The 20,912-nt window shown below is 46.6% G+C and overlaps 3 protein-coding genes and 1 long non-coding RNA gene across 4 annotated transcripts; all 4 read right to left on the bottom strand.

The window, feature by feature from the left end:
* Positions 1-826: 826 nt before the first annotated feature.
* LOC101786660 (momilactone A synthase) lies at positions 827-2,314 on the bottom strand. Its single transcript, XM_004958133.3, has 2 exons — positions 2,155-2,314; positions 827-2,011 (listed from the first exon to the last, which is right to left on the bottom strand). The coding sequence occupies exons 1-2, from the start codon at positions 2,181-2,183 to the stop codon at positions 1,138-1,140; spliced, it is 903 nt and encodes a 300-aa protein (XP_004958190.1). The 5' UTR covers positions 2,184-2,314; the 3' UTR covers positions 827-1,137.
* A 12,094-nt stretch (positions 2,315-14,408) lies between these two features.
* Positions 14,409-14,940, bottom strand: LOC101767680 (snakin-1). Its single transcript, XM_004959747.1, has 2 exons — positions 14,859-14,940; positions 14,409-14,749 (listed from the first exon to the last, which is right to left on the bottom strand). The coding sequence occupies exons 1-2, from the start codon at positions 14,938-14,940 to the stop codon at positions 14,409-14,411; spliced, it is 423 nt and encodes a 140-aa protein (XP_004959804.1).
* Positions 14,941-16,713: 1,773 nt separating this feature from the next.
* LOC111256482 lies at positions 16,714-17,680 on the bottom strand. Its single transcript, XR_002676586.1, has 2 exons — positions 17,520-17,680; positions 16,714-17,169 (listed from the first exon to the last, which is right to left on the bottom strand). It is a non-coding gene; the product is annotated as an uncharacterized LOC111256482 (long non-coding RNA).
* A 663-nt stretch (positions 17,681-18,343) lies between these two features.
* Positions 18,344-19,524, bottom strand: LOC101785857. Its single transcript, XM_022824706.1, has 4 exons — positions 19,410-19,524; positions 19,059-19,257; positions 18,829-18,975; positions 18,344-18,747 (listed from the first exon to the last, which is right to left on the bottom strand). The coding sequence occupies exons 2-4, from the start codon at positions 19,164-19,166 to the stop codon at positions 18,388-18,390; spliced, it is 615 nt and encodes a 204-aa protein (XP_022680441.1). The 5' UTR covers positions 19,167-19,257; positions 19,410-19,524; the 3' UTR covers positions 18,344-18,387.
* Positions 19,525-20,912: the final 1,388 nt, after the last annotated feature.

Raw genomic sequence — 20,912 nt, 5'->3', positions numbered from 1 at the left:
CTAATTACACAACCCCTAGGCTAAATCGCGAGATGAATCTATTAAGCCTAATTAGTCCATGATTTGACAATATGGTGCTAACCATTCACTAATGATGGATTAATTAGGCTTAATAGATTCGTCTCGCGATTTAGCCTAGGAGTTCTGCAATTAGTTTTGTAATTAGCTTATGTTTATGTTTAATCCTTCTAATTATTATCCGAACATCGGATGTGATAGGGAAAATTTAGCCCCGTCCTCCCAAACACCCCATTACTATTACTATGGCACTGAGAGGGAAAATATCATTGGCCACGCAGGGTGCTGGCTCATAGGTTCGGCAAATGAACCAGATTCGCCTTATTGGGACCGGACCTGGCCCCCAGCCTCGCTAGGATAAGGTTTTGTTTGGCAGGAGTGCCAAGCATGCCCGAGTTGTGTGGCTGCTGCTCATTTCGTTTCTGTAGCTCTGGTTGAGAATGTTCGTCATCTGTCAAAGGCAAACCGTCTCTTTCGCTTCCGCTTCGGCCTGCTTGAGTCCAGAGTTGATCAAAATGTGCCCCCATTTCCTTGCAAGTAGTTTGTAGGTCCGTCTAGGTTTCGGATGTAGTTTTCCATATATCTAAAGTAGTGTAACCTCTGCTGTTTCTTTCGGTTGTATGGAGACCATGGCTTTTCACTTGACATGAGTGTGCTCTGATAACTGAATTTACTTGAGGCTATGCAAGTGGAACTGGTTTCCTTCAGTCTTGAGTTACTTTTAATCTTCAAGTGCAGTCCGGGGAGGGGTTTCAAAGTTGTGACGTGCAATTCTTGTCAAGATTTTAACTGACGTAAGAGATAGAAATGTTGCAAAGATGCTAGTCAAATGCATCCATCATGCACCAAGTACAGGTTCTTCTCCATTCAACAAAGATCTCCAGTCAATTTCATGCATTGATCATCTCCAAGTCTTGACCATGTCCTAGTGAATTGTTGACTTATTTGATGGTATGCAGCCAGTTTTTCCTTAAAAGTTCCAAGCACCAACATGCTTGTCCATTCACCGATCAACGAAGTACATTGACTTATTCCCAGGAGCAACATGCTTGTCCATTCAGCATTCACCGATCAACGAAGTACCTTGACTTATTCCCAGGAGACGAGCCAGCTGTTTCCTCATCTCGCCGCCGGCACGCCTATCCGCTTCCCGGCCGTGAACCCGCCGTCGATGACGAGGTTGTGCCCGGTCACGAACTTGGCCTCGTCGGACGCCAGGTACACGGCCGCCCTCGCCACGTCCTCCAGCTCCAGCACCGCGCCGCGGAGCTCGCTCATGCCCGTCTCCACCATTCGCTTCAGCTGCTCGTCGGCGACGCCCGGGTGCATCCTCGCGAGCGAGCGGACCAGCAGCGGCGTCGCGATGGCGTGCGGCGAGATGGCGTTCACGCGCACCCCCGAGCGCGCCAGCTCCTCCGCCGCCACGCGCACCACGCTCATGACCGTGGCCTTGGACAGGCTGTAGGGCAGCGCCGCCACGCCGCCGAGCATCCCCGTCGTGCTCCCCGTGCAGAGGACGCAGCCGTTGCCCCGGGGCGCCATGACGCGCGCGGCGTGCTTGAGGCACGCCACCACCGACCGCGCGTTGGCGGCCATGACGCGGTCGAAGTCGGCGAGGTCCAGCGACGCCAGCGGCGCGGGGACCGCGGCACCCGCCACGCCCGCGTTGCTGTAGAGCACGTCCAGGTGGCCGTGGCGCGCCACGGCAAGGTCCACCGCGGCCGCGATCTGGGCCTCGTCGGTGACGTCGCAACGGGCGTAGGACGCGTCGGGGCCGAGCCCCGCGGCCACGGCGCGGCCGGCGTCGTCCTGGATGTCGGTGAGTATCACCTTGGCGCCGTTGCGGATGAACTCGGTGGCCGTCGCCTTGCCGATGCCGCTGGCTGCGCCGGTGATGATGGCGACCTTACCAGCTAACCTCTGGCTGTTCGACTCCGTTGAGAAGCTACCGATGAGGCCACGCAAGGCTCCCGGAGCTCTGCCCGTCTCCCTCCTGCATTCACAAGCCACAGCAAGGCCATCAGCAAAGCTACTAGCTACCTCAAGTGACTGTTAAGTTCTTGCATGAAGGAAACAGATTACAACAGGTCAACAGGTAGTTGCTATGAATTCAACTGGAAATGCTTGAAGAGTGACCTGAAAACGAGTTGCGCTGCTCTGAGCATCCTAACAAATCGTGTTGCAACAACTTGTGTGGGCTTCTGCCTGTTGAAAGCTGTGTTGGGACTTGGGAGTTGTGTGATGTCCCGGTTAGTGGCTGAGGCAGCCTATATAAGGAATCGTCACCCCGTGGCACATTCGACTCGTCCACGGCGTTGGCCCGTGGCTTACGATCATTGCCAGTTTGACTGCTTGCAGCCACGTTTATGTTAGAATTGTCATGGCAGAACCCAGTGGTTGGCCGCATCGCTGTCGGCATTCCTGTAGGTGAGTAGGTGACGGTGACGCGCGTGCATGGTTCTGTTTCTTTGATGACGCCACTGACAGAGCCATTGTGCCATAGTACATATGTTAAAACAAAGTGAGCACTGCTCTGGTTTTAGTCTAAAATAAAAGATAAGGTTTCCAGTTGAAAAGAAACAGAGAGATAAGGCAGCTCTAATTCTCTAAATATCCATTTAGGAATTAGGATGGAGCTAGGATACTACTATACAAATGGGCTGGCTAGAGCTCCGTCAAACAAGCGGCTTGTCAATCGGTTCTCTTGTTTTCCAATGCTCCAACCCATGGAGTCAAAAGGAATGGTTTTGAACTGTTCAAGTCAACACCGTTCGACTAAACATAAAGAACATTTCAACCACTCGACTCAAAACAAAACATTTCAACCAATGGAGTGGGTGTTGAATATAAGCAAGTAGTAGCTGGCATATTTGATAGAGCTCCGGCTCCTAGCATGCAAAATATATATTGAGTTTGTGTTAAAGAAAAATGGCTTTTAAATCTTTTGTTTGCAGTCAAACGACAAAACAGTGGCATGTTTGAATCGTTCTCGGACTTATGACTCTCACCTGCTGCCGAGTGCCCAGTTCATATTCAAATGAGCATTTGCAGATTTTTGGTGGCCGGCCACACACTGCCAGCGAGGCCTTCCTGTGAGATGACTCATCTGCAGGCATGCAATGGCTCTAATTATCAGAAAACGCGCGCGCCAATGGTGGCAGTAGTGTTAGGTTAGTCCAAATCGTCAAATGCTAATGATATCGCATCATCAATTCATCATGTCAACGGGTGGATTGGACATTGCAAATCAGCAACTAGCAGCGCCTCCACGACGATGCATGCATGACTGTACAGTCACCGTGTGCAATCATCCCTTCTTCCAGTTCCTTTTATATATATGTCTCGATCGATCTGCGCGTGCCTCTCAATTTGTTCTCACACCGCAACCGACAGATTACCCCTCTCCACACCGCAACCGACAGATTACCACTTCCCACGGTGGTCCGCAAGCACACGGATCAGTTGTAGTTTTCTTTAGAGTATTTTCCAATGTTTATCAATTCGTAGAACAATTGGACTGCTGGCTCTCATTTTATACTAATCTTACTAACGAAATTAGACAATATGGGATGTGTAGAGAGACAAATCAATCTAAACTAAACAAGAAACAAGAAGCAAATGTTGATACAAGATAGATAACGAAGATAGATATGCGTTCCCTTACTAGGATCTAGGTTCACAAGAATATGCATCTACTATACAAATTGGTGTTGCCTTCACTAGCTATCACAGAGATTATATGCTCGCTCAGCTCTTTCCCTCCTACATACTGTCACTACACAGGGACACTCAACAACTCTGCTCACACATCTATATCAAAGCATCCGCAGAGTTAAGCTAATCACCACGATCACCACAAACTCTACTAAGGACATATGAAGCACTCACATATGTAAATAAAGCATTGCAATGACTTAGACCATGAAGCATTGATAGGCATAATGTACATGTAGCAGTTACATATCAAGGATCCAAACAATCCTAGGGATGAACAGAGGCTTTACCCCGTCATCTTACAGAGATTGACGCAAAAAGAGGTGAAGGAGAATCTGGAGAACGTCATCACCGAAAATGGCGGCGAGGGGGTGTAGGAACACCCTAGGCCGATCGGCCTAGGGCTCCTCAGGCCGATCATCTTGAGGGCTTCCTTGCATCTCCTAACTCCCGCCGATGTTGGTCGTCGCGGTGATCTGATCTAATCTTTGTTTTTCATCTTGTGGTGGTGGTGGCTAGGTTTAAACTCGTCAGGATCCTCCTCCTTGTTGAAAGTCTTGGGTATTTATAGTTGGCGGCGTCGGTTGGGGTGCCTTAGAAGCCAAGTTTCTAGAAAATAACCTTAGGAACGTCGTGGGCAACTCCTGGTGAAAGGGCGTGACGATCGGAGCTGAAAACAGGCTAGGCCGATCGGCCTAGACCTTTGTAGGCTGATCGGCCTACCTTGTTTTGGCCTCCGATGTTCGAGCACTTCATATGAAAGTTGTATATCTCATCGAGCCATGCAATTTTCCCTGTAAATTCACCCCAATCGGAGCTTGGATCAGGAATATATAGCCCGTGCAAGTTTCAGCTCCTCCTACAGCCTGCAATTTAATGTTCGTGTTTGGGCCTACCAATATCCAAAGTCCGGGCCCAATTCCAACTTGTAGAAAAATCCTTCAATTATGTCGTATTTTCTTTGGTTTTGCAATATGCTCCAAAATACAACACGTATGTAATATTGGGGTTATTTCAAATGCCAAGTGGCGGGTTAGTATAAGAATATGTATGAAAACATCACTTAAATAGCACTAAAAGTGTGTTAATAACGAGTATCAACAATCCCCCATGCTTAAACCTTGCTCGTCCTCGAGTAAGTCAATTCTTGCTAAAAAAACCAGCGTTGCCTTCCAATGTCATCCCTACCCTTAGTTATACATGACAAGATATATTGCTCTCTCTCAAGTGTTTAGCATTGAAGTTCAGGTTGTGACCGGCTTCTTTTTCATTATGGAAGATACGCTAGCAATAAAGAACAAGCCACAATAAAATAAATGCAATGCTCCAAACGTAAATGAACTTTAGACCCTTACCTTGTTTCATCATGAAGAGTTTTATAAAAAGATGCATATCCAACATAAGTAGGATTCTCTTGTAAAATTTCATGCAAATACTCATCCCATCAAGTCACTCAAGCCTATACTAGATTATTTTCAACCTGTTCTACTCATTTATGAAAGTGGAAGGCTTATGTGGAGCTTCGTAGGTAAAAACAATCCTAGCAAAATATTATATCTGAAATATTGTCAAATTAAGAGAGAGATCTATTGAATTTACTGAGACATGTCAAAAAGGTCATGGAAAATAAATGTTGGAGAGGGAGAGAGATGGAAACACACACATTTAGATAGGTGGATATGTGCAAGTGGCAAATGGATGATCCCGAGGCACAAATGAAGTTCTCGTTATTGGATTGCACATGGTTGGAAAATGAGAAGAACTGGAAATTTTTAATGAAGCTCAAAGAATTGAGGAGCATTTTATTCTTTTTCTCTTTTATTTATTTATTTATTTATTTATTTTCATTTTCATTCCTTTTTCTTTCTTCTTTCTTTCTTTTTCTTTCCTTCTTTTTCCACATTTTTTTTATTTTTGCTCCTCAGAACTTCTCGCAACATAGTAGTTTTCTCAGCGGTAGTCAGAGATAGTGCGATGACTCCTCCCCCATGCTTAGACAATGCTCATCCTCAAGCATGAAAGAGGAAGAAAGATAAGTCCTCAAGCATGAAAGAGGAAGAAAGATAAATTGCAGAGGTACGTACCAAAATCTTCTATCTTCACTAAAAAATTATTTTATTCCTATGGAGGGTCATCCACACCAAAATTCAAAGTGTTCAAGGGTGAAAACCACCCATGCCGATTGGCCTGAGGGTGTCCAGGCCGATCGGCCTAGCCCCTTCTTGCCTCTGTTTCCTCCAATTTTTATTCCATGCACTAGTGGACGCCTCCAAATATTATTTTTCTTGAAAAGGTATTGGTATATCTTCTAGATCTTTATGAAAGTACCTTTCCATACTCAATAATAGGTTGTGGTCAAGGAGATAATCACAAAAACGATAATTGGGGTTTAGGTTGGATGCCCAGCGAGGTTTGTGAGATTCCTGATGTGGAAATTCACAATGCATGGACAGAAAGGCTAGCAATAAAAGATTACACAAAGGAATGACCAGCTTCTAAGTCTCAAACCATAGAAATCAATTCTAATCCAACTTATCAGAATATAAGTTTGCAATCTAATGGTTTCACCATGAAAGTGCATGTATGTTTATAGGCTTTGGTAGGGTAGAGAGATTCACGAGTCACACCTCTTTGCATGTATGAAAGTGCATCATGAAAGAGATTAACGGATGTAGACAACATAAGAATTAATATTTTTATAAAAGTAAGACAAGTTATCAGGTCATTAGTAAACTAAATCAGAGAGCAATTGAATGAATGTGGATCTAGAATATAGTCATTTAACCTCCATGTCAGATTTAGTGATTGACAGTCCACCTAGGGGGTACCCAGATGATTGATTTGTAGGCAAAGATGATCGCAAGACCATGAACTTGATGGTAACGCAAGGCACCAGACACAGAAATTTATACAGGTTCAAGCCGCTAGAGTAGAGTAATACCCTATGTCCTATTTGGGGTGTTGTATATTGCGCCCTGCGCTCGAGTGTTGTTTAATGTTGAGGATTTTGTCCTCTGTTGTGGTTCTCTAAGGTCTTCGCCTACAGATCCAGGGACCCCTGCCCTCCTTTATATACTTCAGGGGTGGGATTACTAGTCGGTTACAAGGAGAAGTCCTAGTAGGATTACATGGTATGAGTCCTAATAGGATTACAGAGGAATTCTATAGTAGTCCGTCTTCTTCCTTCCTTGCGGGTACTGGGGATCCTATCATCGACAAGCCCTCGAGTGCTTCATAGTCGAGTGTAGCAGCCTTTGAGTACTTTTCAAATTCTCGCCGAGTAGTTTTGGTGCTCTTCGAGCACTTTGTTTGGCTGAATATTCAAAGTTTCTCAAAGCTGCCATGAGGTTATGGTGGGCTCAAGCCCTTGACCATCTTGATTTTGTAATCTTTATCTTTGGAATGTGATATGGAGGACGACGGAAGTTGCACTCCATATGGAGTAGCCCCTGAGCCTTAGGTTGAATCGAAGAATCATGCTGAGAGTCAATAAAATCTTGAATCTTCTGCCTTTGTCTTGAAAAAAATAATTGTTGGTGTAACTTATCAGCCTCCGAGCCTTGGATGATTAAATAATCAACCCGAGGGTCTTTAGTCTTCACGCAAGTCGTCTTTCGAGCTTATGCGCCATTTGGCATCCAGCCCCCGAGCTTATGCGCTAGGTGAGCTGTAGGAGCCACGTCGAGTAGTTATTTGACACTTAGCCCCCAAGCTTGGAAGCTATTTGAGCCACTACAGATATTCCGAGTAGTAATTGGCTCCCCGAGCCTGGGAGCTAGTGGAGCCATTGTTGATATGCTAAGGGTCCTGGAGAGTCATCGTCGAAGCTTGACCTGTAAAAAGAGATGCATACATTATGTAGCATATTTATAGAATTTGGAACTACTAAATTTTATTCAGTGATGAATATAATGTAAATGTTGTGTGTCATGCTCTTTTCTCAACCATATTTTTCCCAAGTAGTTAGCTAGTTAAGTTTAGTCTCTCAGTCCCTGTTTAGCCATTGCCACTGCATGTGAGTGTGGCGGAACTGCCCAAATTAACCTGACTAAAATGCATTGAAGTCGCCTGACACGCGATTATGCACTTTAAGCAAGTCAACCTGGTCGACCGTCGGATTTCATCCGATGAACCACATCAACAGAATCGAGAAGCATCGCTCACACGAAGGTGAGTAGCACAAAGATTACAACATTCCATCACATTAACTCAGTCTCACAAATTATTACATCAGAGTTTCTGAAATTCAAACAAGTTGCAAGGTTCGAAAAGTCGGATAAAACAAGCGGAAGCTAAACGTCGATACATGACATCACGACGGAGCCGATCATGACATCAAAAATCCCTTCCCTCGCCGTCCGAGGAGGGATCCCACTCGACTATCCAGCCCGGAGGGAGTTGGGTAGGCCAAGTGATGCCAACAACCAAACTATTGACATCACCTGAAAAGGTTAAGCCACAACTAGGCTGAGCAACTAATACTCAGCAAGACTGACCCGTCGAGTGAATTGCTTTACCAAGACCTAGACATGCAAGGCTTTCTGGCTCTGGGATTTCTTTGCCACAAGCGTCTGCAATCGGTCCTTACTTTCAATATTTTAGCTCAAGTTCTATGTTCTTTAACTAGTCTAGATTAGCAACTTATACTAAAAAAGCATGATTTCCAAGCAGTTAAATAACAAGCATCAACTTAATCTCATAATCATGTTTCATCGTTACTCAGTGCAGAATAGTGATCAAGTCGTCCCAAACTGTGAGAGGCACACAAATCGATTTGAATTTATTAACCATGCATGGCAAACCTAATCTCACGACATCCGCGCACCACGAAGGGTCGCTTCATTTGTCAGCCGTCTCCATCGATCCCTTAGGCACGTGTCAGGGCCAACTGCCTTTGGCATGCAATGCTCCATAATCCCGGCCTCTACCATACTATGGCTGCACTTGCACCCACATGGTGCACCATGGGAACGACGTTCCAAGGACAGTCGGGGGAGTATGCCACGTCCCAGTTCAATCAGGTACTAGGCTTCCCCATCACATACTAGGTATGAGATTAGTACTTTCAAACACTTGATCACGAACACCGACACATTTCGACCTTAGATCAATTTCCTTTAGACAGACAGGAAAACCACCAAGTATCGAACATAAGCCCGACCCCGTTCGTCGTCCTTATAGTTGCAGCATAAATAAACATTCAACTCTTATAACTCGCGAGTGATAGGAAATCACTCGACTTTTACCACTACCTATTTAAGCACTGCAACTACTCGACTTTAGCAACTAGTATTCAAACAAGGCACTAAGTTCATGCATCTAAGGTTTCATTACAACTCCTAGAAACGTAAATGCGCACTCAAAGTATTCAATAATATTGCAAGTATTCAAAGATAGGAATTTATGCTCCGAGGCTTGCCTTCAGAAAAAGTTAGCGGGTCCTCGGGGTCTTGCTCTGGTTCGGGCTCGCCTTCCAAGTGGTGAAGCTCCGCAGCGGGGTCTTCCCCTGGTGCTGGGTGGAGCTCGTAGGTTCCGTCGGCAAGATTTGCTTCTATACGACATGCACATGCAAAAGTTTAGTTGGACTCGTGCGTTTATTCAACGACACAAGGCATGGCTTAAAGACAAGGAGTCGCAACAGCCACAAACACTTTGGCGAGGTTTACTTTTTAACTTCAAACGAATGTGGTCGTTTTAAACTTGAGTTCGAGTTGAAGGGCGATTGTGTACATATATAGTTTTCTTGCACTTAGAGTTGCATAAAGAGAGTGAAAGGTCGTGTTTGGGTGGTTTGGGTGCGTTAGAATAGTTACTTACTTCTGAATGTTTTTATGTACCTCTTTCAATTTCCACTTATTTATCGTATTAAAATTTGTGCTTTCCTTTTATTCCTTTAGGTTGATTAATTAACCAAAATGACTTTATATCCAAAGCATAGTTAAAGGCACTGATAAAATTACAGCACCTCACTTAAGCCATCACTAGGTTACTGTAAAAGTTTGGGGGCCAAAGGATGACTGAAAAAGAAGTTACATGCATTTTATTATTAAAGGTAAAATGAGCTTAACTTTTTCTATCTTCAAAGTTACTATACAACAGAGGGTGAAACTTAACCAGTTTGTTAATTGTATGTTACAGGAGCTTTGGTAAATTTTTCATAGTTTTTGGAGAAGGTTCACTATTTACTCTATTTCCTTTTTTAATTAAACATGCTTAGCAAGGAAGGTGTTTTTCTTTCTGATTTGCACAACAATTTATATTTTTCCTGCAAACTTCACAACAAAACAAAATTAACCCAACTAGTTTCACATTTTTCTGAGCTCTGGATCAAAACTTATGTAAAAAGGAAGATTTATACTTAGATTCCCAATTTGAAGTCAAAACACTGACTTAAAGTGCTAGACCAGAGCCCTAACCGTTTTTCTGAGCTTCTAAACATAAAAACAAGCATCACAAAGTTGATTTCACAGTTTTCCCACTTTTCTTCTATTTATTAGGATTTAAAAGGCCTACAACATGATTAAAAGCATAGGATATTATTTACAACAGTAACATGAGCAAACTTAATTTTCTTAGGAACCAGGCAGAGCAAGGATCCTAACAAAAGTGGTTTGGCATTTTTATGATTTTCCTATGATTTACTGGGCATTTACAAAGTTCAACCATATTTCTGCCTATTATTTAAAAGAAAAGCCGTGGTAAACTTGCAAGCTAGACTATATGGTTTAACTACGCTGGGGTCCCTGAGTTTTGCGCCCAGGCCCTTGGAAAGAACGGGGAAGATGAAACGTAGTCCCCGGGGCGCGCGGCGGCGGCGAGGAAATCCCCAGCGGTTCGCCGGCGAGGATGGGGTGACAAGTGGACGGAGGGTGCGGGGGCTCACCTGAGCTCGGTTTGGCGTGGTTGGGATGACGGAGATGGCCGGCGGGGATCAGAACGCGGCGGCGGCGACAGAGCTTGGCTGGCGGCGGTGCAGGCGGCGTTCCGACGCACCGGCGGCGTCGGGGAGGCCACGGGCTGCTCGGAGACGTGCGCGGATGGGTGGCGAAGCGGGCGGCGAAGTCGCCGGAGTACGGGGTGGCACGGAGGGGTGAGCTCCACGGAAGCTTAGCGGCGGCGTAGAGGAGGAAGCGGTGGCACGATTGTGGGCGGTGGCAAAGGGTGGCGTTGCCGGTAAGGGGGACCCTTTTATAGGGCAGCGGTGGAGCGGAGGGTCGAGGCGGGACTCCGGTGGAGGAAGGATAAGGCCGGGAGCGGCGGGTGCACGGGCGAGGCGGCCATTGGCAAGCGGCGCCATTGGGCAGAGGAGGCGGAGCTCCGGGTGGTCTCCGGCGGTGATTGGCCCTGGGCGATGCGTGTCTGAGGCTTCCGGTCTGTCGGGCGGGCGAAGCGGAGGGCTACCGTGGGGGTTGGGCGAGCGGGCGGAGGCACGGGACGTCGTCGGCGTGGCGGCTTCTCCGGCGGACGGGCGGAGTGCGGTTGGTGGAGCAGAGCCGCGGCAGGGGGAAAAGGACACGCGCGCGGCCGGCGGTTGGCTAGCCCGGCGTTCGCCCCGTCCTGTCGCAGGCGCGGGTTGGGCGCCGTGGCCCTCACCCTGTCACTGTCTCGCCGGTGATAGGGCGCCGGCAAGCTGCCGGTGGCCGGTGGCCACGCGGCCCGCGGCGCGCGGGCGTCGAGGCCCCCTTCGGGCAGCAAGCCCGACCAGCTTTGGGAGATCCTATCTCAAGATTTTGCAACACAACTTCCCAAACTCTTTTAACAAACTTGTTCAACTCTGGATGTAGTTCAAACTTGGTTTAAGACGCTGGTTTAGATTGTGAAAGGATTTGGAGATATCTCGTGCCAAAGTTTGCCAAAAATCTGGAAATCCAGACTTAGCCAATTTTGGCCGGACAGGTGGAATTTTAGGAACTTAGCTATGTTTGAGTCGATTTTAGGGAAGCTTCCAAGTTGAATTAGACCGAAGTGTTATTAGAGGAGTTGCTCTCCAAACTGAGGACTTCAGCTTCTATTTAGGGTATTTCTTAAGTTTAGTTCAAAAATTTGGAGGAACGCCCTCGCCAAGAGGTGCACTCTGAGCAGTTTTTCAGACTTAGCGTTGTGGGGCTCAGGGGCTGAGTTGACTGTTTTACCTCACTTTGACCAATATTTTGAACAGGTTCTGGCCCGATTTGGACCTGGTTCAGTGTAACAAAGTTGGAACACACTCGAGGGACTACAACTTTTATTAAGAGTTTGACTTGAGTTTAGATATGAAATCGTGCGATAACAGCTTGCAAGTTTGGAGGAAAACTTGAATTCCAGGACTTAGAAGGTTTATAGGGTTCTTTAGTACTTCGGTTTTGATTGTTGTTTTTGACTTCCTCCCACACTAAATTAGTCAAAGTTCCTTTAATAAAAGTTGTTTGAAACTAAAAGTTTTACAACTCTTATTTGGGCAGAATTTTAAGTTTGCATATAAAATTCCAAGTTTTATTTCCAACTTCAAAAAGAGCTTCTTAGGGTTAAAATGGTCATTTCACTTCTTTAACTTAGTGCTTAACCACTAGTTTATATTTAAAGCACTTAATTTAGGTAGAGTTTTTACAGTGAGATCTTTATCTCATGTACGTGTACTAGCATTGCTGCTACGGAGATCTTTGTTTCGCGTTCTAGCATTTAGGCATGATAGAAGATCCGAGGCTTTCACGAATTGAGGTATGTTCTGCTCAAGTAGATTAAAAACTACTAAGAGAAGACATTTAAAATAAGTAGTCGGCATTGCGACAAAAAGAATGCACGGTTGTGCATAAAGTAGTCATTGAGACTTCTCTGCCTTTTGACGAGGAAAGCGCGTGTTTGCCGCGCATAGGATTTATACCTCACTAGGGTGTAGCTGTTGTGAGCCTCCAACACTCGATGCACCAAACTTCGTGGCAAAGCCTCCTAATTTGGTGTACCAAGCCTGTGGTGGAGCTTTTGGAACTCAGTGCACCAAACTTGTGGCGATAGCCTCCGTAATTTAGTGTACTAAGCCTATGGCTATCGGTCAACATGCCCCAAGAGTAATCGGCGAAGTGTAGCTCTGGAGGATAATTTCCGTCGAGTGACGTACACAGATAGGTAGTCGGTGTATTGGCCAACTATGTTGAAAATAAGTCAGAGAAAAAAAATTATTAAAAAAGTGACTTAGTTTGATTCATGAACGATTGTTGATGAAGCCACGATGGTTGTTGATGAAGCCGACTAGTCGGAGTTGATTCCGACTAGTTGTCGACAGTATGAGGCCCGCCCTCGACTAGTTTTCTAGTCGAGATGAGTAGTTGAAGTAGTTGTTAGCGAGCCGGCGTAGACGTCTTCCTCTTTCAGAAGTAGTTGATCGCATCGTCAATGATTTGTTGGTGTTACCACGCAAGCTGAAGTCCTTCTGGTAGCTTTTGTGGCGTGCGTATAGCTGAATACACCATTGATTTCTAGCACCAGAGGAAACAACGGCAACTGTTTCTTTATTTTGATGCTTGGTGTGCTTTTCCGTCTCCGATCAACAAAGCCGGTTTCCATTTCGGACTCGACTAAGGAAATCGATTCCCTGTAGGGTTCCGTCTTGACGCCGTCCAATTCTATTCCATCTTGATCTTGATGCTTGGAGACGATCAGCGGCAGGTGAATTGCTCCACTCCGCACTCTATTTTGAATTCCAATTCGGCAAGAACATATGCTAGCTCGGAATTAGCCTGTTTGGCGACCTCGCCTTGGACTCCGACACAGTTGCACACCGAGTCGTCGATTGGATGGGAGAACAACGTTCTTGTATTGTAGAGTAGATTGATCTTGATGAGGTCCTTCAAGCTCGCCCGATAATCTCGACGATCACCTCTACTTGGCGCGCCAGATGTCGGTATTTTATACCCAGCAACCTACCGCGGGGTATCCCGATGTAGTAGATTGGTTGGTTCGCCGGACCTGAAACTTGAAGGTAAAAGCGAGGACACAAGATACGGATTTATGCAGCTATGCCGAGGACAGTGCCCCATGATCATGTACTCATGCGTCACAAAACCAGAGGCGCACAGCTGACAGCTTAGCACCTAACCACTCCTCCATTCCTTAACTTGGTTCCAGCAGAATATTCGGCAGCCATGTTCAATCTGAGACCAATTTCGATCCTACTTACAGGATGACCGACTGGAGATTTCTGGCCATCTTACAGGCACTTCAATGCAGCAGAGGCAAATATAATCTGGTGTACCACAACACGCCCAACAACACTATCACACTCCCTAACTCAACTAGAGCGAACCAAGGCTACAGTTATGATGTACACAGGATAGAACATTTGGAAGGAGCGCAACATACGGATTTTTGAAGGAGTCAGTGAGCAACCGCAAAGGGTGGCAGGCCTCATCAAGGAAGAGATGGCTTTGAGAGCCCGAGCGTGTGGCAGGGCAGAGTTGTTTGGTCCACATGATTAGACTTTCTTTTGTATTTCTGTGTTCGAATTCTAGTAGTTTTTATGTAATCACAATTCACAACCTGGGCGTGTGGCAGGACAGAGTTGTTTGGTCCACATGATTAGACTTTCTTTTGTATTTTTGTGTTCGAGTTCTAGTAGTTTTTATGTAATCATAATTCACAACTATGTAATCCATGATTTTGCTTCCTCTTCTTAAATGATATGGTAGTGCTCCTACTAATTATTAAAAAAAAACACCACCAGGGCTCCACCCGCGTGAACGACAACGGCTGAGTGGTCGGTCCGATGCCATCCGCGTGCCCGTGTTCCCCGTACTGTCACGGTTGTGCCGATGGTGTTCGCGGCCATGCGGGGACCAAATTGTGTCCCACGGCAGCCGATTGGGTGACTTCTTGTCCTTGTAGCAGGGGCACTCGTCCTTGCTGGCGTAGGGCCCCGACGGCACGCAGCCCTGGCAGTCGGTGCAGCGCATCATGCACAGCCCCATGCACCGCCCGGCCTTTTTCAGTGAGCACGGGCTTCGGCACTTGGCGTCGCACACCTCGTTCGGGACCGGGGCGCTCCCTGCAGGCAATGCAAAGCGCGCGCGGGGGTTATGAATACACCGATGCCAATCTATCTTGCCCTGCAAGCTTGCTCGGTGACTGGCTGGGTCGGGTCTTGGGTGTCTTACCTGCAGCCACGGCGGCAATGTCCTGGAAGGAGGCAACCGCGACCAGGGTGAGGAGCAGGAGAGCCATAGGGATCCCCTTCATCTTCTCTTGTCTTGCTCGTCGAGATCTCGCTGCAACACTACACTGGTAGACTAGCTAGCGAGTGGATTGAAGTGGCGAGGAGGATGCACCCGCGGATGGATCCGATATATTACCCGCGGCCCGTGGGGTTTCAGTTAGGGCTATAAATGAGTTGAGCTTGAGCGAGCCTGCAACCTCAAGCTCGAGCTCGGTTTCGTATCGAGCTGATCTCGAGCGAGCCTGAGATGCTGACCGAGCCTCTAGTGAGGCTCGAGCTCGGCTCGATCCGAGCTGGCTGAAGCAAAATCAAAACTGATGCAAGCTCTGGTGGCTACGTGGTGGCTTAGTGGGGTCAGGCGGGCATGGAATTAAGGCCATGTTTAGTTACTCCCAACTTCCAACTTTGACACTATGCAAAAAGAAGATTCCCCATCACATCAAACTTGCGGTACATGCATGGAGTACTAAATGTAGATGAAATTAAAAAGTAATTGCACAGTTTTGTTGTACTTTACGAGACGAATCTTTTGAGCCTAATTAGTCAATATTTGGACAATAATTCACAAATACAAACGAAACGCTACAGTGTGCTACAGTGCTGTAACAGTAATTTGGCACCTCCCAAATTGGCCAACTAAACAAGGCCTAATGCAAGATGGCAGGTTGAATAGGCATAGGTCACGTGGGGTGGTAATTCTTGGGCATGCTTTTTATATGGGCCGACATGATTTACGAGGTGTTTGGATATCCCATGTTAAAGTTTAGCACCTGTCACATCAGATGTTTGGATGCTAATTAGGGGGTGTTTGGATACGAGGTGCTAAACTTTAGGAAGGTTACATCGGATGTTCGGACGCTAATTAGTAGGACTAAACATGAGCTAATTATAAAACTAACTGCAGAACTCCTATACTAATTCGCGAGATGAATCTATTAAGCCTAATTAATCCATCATTAACAAATGGTTACTGTAGCACCACATTGTCAAATCATGGACTAATTAGGCTTAATAGATTCATCTCGCGAATTAGACTCCATCTGTGCAATTAGTTTTATAATAAGCTCATATTTAGTCCTACTAATTAGCATCCGAACATCCAATGTGACACTTAGCACCTAGTATCAAACATCCTGACATTTACCGGCTGTTGGCTTTACAAGCTCGTCGAAGGCTCGAGCTCAGCGTGAAAATTAGTCGAGCCGAGCTCGAATCGAGCTCTTAGCGAGCCGAGTTCGAGTAGCTCGCGAGCTTCGAGCTTTTTTTTACAGCCCCTAGTTTCGATGCACCGCCACCAGCCTCCAGGCCCTTTCGGCGTCGTCTTAAAGTACTGTAGCTACGCAGGAATCTTTGAGGGTCTGGACGGCCATGAACGCCAAAACGCACGCTGCGCCTGTGGGCCTACCTCATGTGCCGCACTACCTTTTCTTCCTAGGTCCCGTGCATGTCCTCTACGGACATTTTTGATGTGCAGAAGCAAAGAGGTGTGACTTGTGAGTGACAGGGGCGGCGGGTTGTGGACGTTTGTGCCTAGGAGATGAACGGAAATTGCACTACTCTCACCACACGTGAAAGCTACAGTAGATGGGTAGTCACTTTGCAAGAAGCCCTAGATAGAAGATGTCACGATAGGCTTCAGCCCACCGAGCAGGCCTGTTGGGCCCGCAAAATGGACACAAAGCGATCAGCGTGGCCCATGGATCTTCTGATTTGTCAACCAGCGGAAACAAGAAATTGAGGTATGAGCACTTGTGAACACAGGAAGTGACGAAGCCAGCTGACCAACTCAAACCAAATTGTTCACCAAAAGAGACAAGGCCAAGTTGTTTCCAGGATCCAAACCAAAAGACATTTTTTTTTTCTCCAAGTTCTAATAGTAGCAGCATTAGACCAGATGGTCACCCTCGATGACTCGATCCACGGAGATGTTACAACGCTAGGCAAAAGATAGTTCACCACGGCCATCGCGAAAGGCCACTTCTGCTATTACTAGTATTACCTACTCAACTTCCAACTTGAAGACAATCTCAAAAACAGAAACAGATTACGGCAGATAACACTCGAGCCATGACGCATCGATGCTTGTAAACTCTTGAATTCCTCTGCTCGACGCGATGTCCTCCTCCTCAAGCCAAGTAGACAAAAGGAAGCTATCAAGATTCAAGACGATTTGGGTGTGCGAAGAAAACCGACAACTTCAACTTCCTCCCTTCTCCATTCCGCTCCAGCGGCAGCAACATCATATTTCTCTCCTGAAACAAGATCGTTTTTATAAGACAAGATCATAACAAGGGCCTGTTTGGATACTAATGGATTGAAGTCGAATGGAAGGAATTGGAGGGGAAATTAGTTCATTTTAGATCCAATCCCCTTCATTCCACTCCAATACTCTTGTACCAAGGGGGAAGAATCAGGCCTGGATGGCAGAACAGCAGAAAGAGACTTGTTCGGGAAATTGAAAAAAAAAACCCAAGAAACACGAACCGGAAGATAGGCTGAACGTTTCAGGCACTAGAAATCTCAGAAAATGAATACGAAACAAGAAACATCACATGAGCCAGGCAAGAACATCTACAACTACAAGCAAGCAATCATACTGTACCATCCATCTCGCTCTCGATCGAGTCTGCCCCAGAACCGCGCGCTTGCTCTACTGCTCCCGGGCCCAGACTACTGGTGTGCTAGAAGCTCTGAAGAAGAGATGGATGACAAGAGCGAGGAACAGCCTAGTTAATAGCAGGTTGTGGTCATGGTAGAGATGGAGTTGGTCGTAGCCCGGTCAATGCTCTGTTGGCGATGGGTGCTTTTTCTTCAGACACGTGGCGTAAGCTGTAGCAATTTTCCGTCGTGAGCTCTTCCTCGCAATGGCTCTCTTGCGAGCTGTGCCTCTGTCTAAAGGGAAAAGGGGAGTACCCTTTCAGAAAACAAAAGGAAAAGGAGAGTATCATTCAAAAAAAAGGGAAAGAGTGCATTGCAGCCTGCAGGGCTGCTGCCACAGTACCAGCTTGCCAGCTGATCCATAACAGAGTAGCAGTCTTTTTCTTTGATGGAGGAAGCATTGTTAATAATAATATTCCAACAAGATGATACACTCTACACACATCTACTGCAAAGGAAGAAGAAGGAACTCTACGAACCTAGCAGGATCATCTAAATTCAACAGAGTAGCATGCCACAAAACCAAGAAGTATGAAATTTTGCAAGAACAAGAGGTGAAACATGCCAAATAACAAGAGATTAGACACAGTAAAACAGGACGGGAGGCCATGTCCTCCTTTCACAAATGGTGCAATTACAATAACTTACGATATCAATCTAACTTATAGTGACAATATAAAGTACATTCAGCATACTTATCCAATTACACTAAAAGGATCACACATGGCGCCATCGCAATAACTTATGCCATCTACCAGCCTCCAGATATTATCAGCATCTTACGGGCTGCAATTTGATCTGTAGTACCATCATCAACGGGAATGACACCGTGTACAAGGCTCCAGAACAGTCAGCTTAGATGTAGGCGCAACTCTGTGTTCAATATACATTCTTATGGCCACGACCGCTCTAGACGCTTCCTTGAGCTCATCATTGCTAATGGGCCAGCAAGTTTTATTAGCTTCCCCAGAGATACGAAGAGTGTCCAATGTAAGACACTCAAGTGAGACTGCGTTCTTGACAATGCAACATGTTAGCTCAACCAAGCTCTTTGCAGAGCTAAACCCTATGATCTCCACAATCTTGAGGCAGTTGTGTTGTTGTTCAGGCAGCTCCCCCAAATGTGAGGAAGCTCCAAAAACTGATTCATGCTTCACATCTTCATGAGGCACCTGATGATGAAAAGTAAATTAGATCATGGACCTAACAAAGTGGCCAGATACCTTCGAAGGATAGGACGAACAGTGCCTTACATCCAAGAAAAAAGTCTCCAAGGAAGGAGACGCATCAAAGAAATAAACCAGAGAAAAATAATTATATGGTGGGGAGAAAGTCCTTTCCGAAATCAGAATGGTTAGATGCTTGAGGTAGAGGAATTTGGTAATTGGTGCATTAACCACCTGCACAATAAATATGTCATGTTTGGAAAGATCACACACCGGGTATGACTATGTATTGCTGCAGTAAAGTCCTAAGAGAATACCTCAATACCTGAACCAATTAAAAGAGTCTCAAGATTTGGCATAATGGACGGAAGCTCAGCACAAGCATAACACACCGCATCTGACTGGTGCATGTCCAATTCCTTCATTTTCAACAGTTGTCCAAATGAAAGTTTTATATTATCTCCGGAAAAGTCAATAATTGAGATATTTGGAGCTTTGCACTCTACTGTCTGCAACCTATAGCAATCAAGAACAGTCAGGCGGTTGAGCTGCTGCAGCACACAAGGTATGTTCAGAAAAATGACCTCCTTGCAACTATAGAGCTCCAACTGCTCCAAAGCAAGGGAGTTGGAAAGAAGGCACTCTAATTCATCACCCGTAATACGAACCGAACTCAGATTCAGGCTTGTAAGTCTTCTCAAGGGACCAAGTTCAGATGTGGGACGAAAAACACAAGTGTCAAGTTGAAGATCCCGAATTGAGTTTCTAACACCATCAGAAAAAAGCGAGCATGGGAAGTTGTACTTTTTATATAGGTAAAGGTTAAGCTTTTCAATCCCTGGTCTAACAGCAACCTGGAGCTAACTGTCAATATAAGGAAAGGTACTGTCTTCATTTCCTAAATTAAGCTCCAATGTCTTCAAGCCAATGCCCGAGTGGTTTCTCAGAATCCTGTCGATATTCCACTTGAGCAGTGCCCAAATCAAGGTGAGGTTGGGATGACATCTCCAGGAACGTAGAAAGGCATGAGAAAGGCAAGCAGCACGAGCAGCATCACGCATGGGCATTAGGACATGACACCAGATGTCCTTCAAAGCAATAGGGATTGCGTATAATGCATGGGATATATTACTTGAGTCCCTTGGGCTGATTATATAGGAGTACATGGCTTGGAGGGCAAATAGCCTCTTCTAGAGATAAGGAAGGTTATCCTGGGCTTACAATCAATCCTAAACTAACCATATCCGGAGTTGCCTAATATACTCTAACATCCCCCCGCAGTCACAACCGGAGCGCGTAGACGATGAGACTAGAGAATAAGCCAAAAAGATGACATCCCCCCGCAGTCTCAACCATTGATGCGTCACAGATGTTGTGACTGGAATGGGAGCCGAAGAGGCTTGTCAAGAAGATGGTAGCCCCTTAGTGCCGAAGTAGCCGTGGTCGAGATGGACGTGATCGAAGCCGTGGAGGAGGGTGCGGGTCTGAAGCGTCAGCGAAGGCGTCTGAATACACAAAAGCAGCAGCTTCTTATCGACAGGGTCAGCAAGACGATGAGCCGAACGCGATGGTAGATGGTGCAGCTAAAGAGCGCAATTGCATCTTACTTCAGCGGCGGCGGCGGCGGTGTCCGTGAGCGTGCGGCAATAGGTGCGGACTTGGACCGAGAGCCAGCGTGACGAGCACCAGCAGCATGGGTGGCGCCACCGCTTGAAAAGGCAGCGTCGCCGACGAGGATGGCTTGATCACGAGCGTTGCCACAGCAGCCTGAAGGGCGCAACAACAACCTCGTCTTCAGGAGTGTCGACGTGAAGCGACGACAGGACGGCAAGGCGATGCAACCCGATCTCTGATCAGGAAAAAGGAAAACAGCAGCAGCAGGAAGAGGTCCACGGAGAACCAGTCTGACCGGTGAAGGTTGGCGGAGGACCGGTCGAACCAGCATCTTCAACTGCGCTGGTCGGATGCACCGGTCAGAGGTGCCGGTGGAGCGGTCGGGGCAGTAGGTCAGCCCACAACACGGGAATTTGGCCCGGTCCAAGCACGACCCGGCATGGTGGTCATCATGCTCGTGCTGGCCCGACCCATGCCACACAGGCCGTGCCTCGGCCGCTGCCTCAGCCGCGTGCTGGCCCGTAACGTTTATGTGGGCAGCCCGACCTGTTAAGGCC

The sequence above is a fragment of the Setaria italica genome, chromosome II (genome assembly GCF_000263155.2).
Source record: "Setaria italica strain Yugu1 chromosome II, Setaria_italica_v2.0, whole genome shotgun sequence".
Taxonomy (NCBI): domain Eukaryota; kingdom Viridiplantae; phylum Streptophyta; class Magnoliopsida; order Poales; family Poaceae; genus Setaria; species Setaria italica.
Note: the sequence above shows the minus strand (reverse complement) of the source record. Positions and strands in the feature narration are given on the sequence as shown.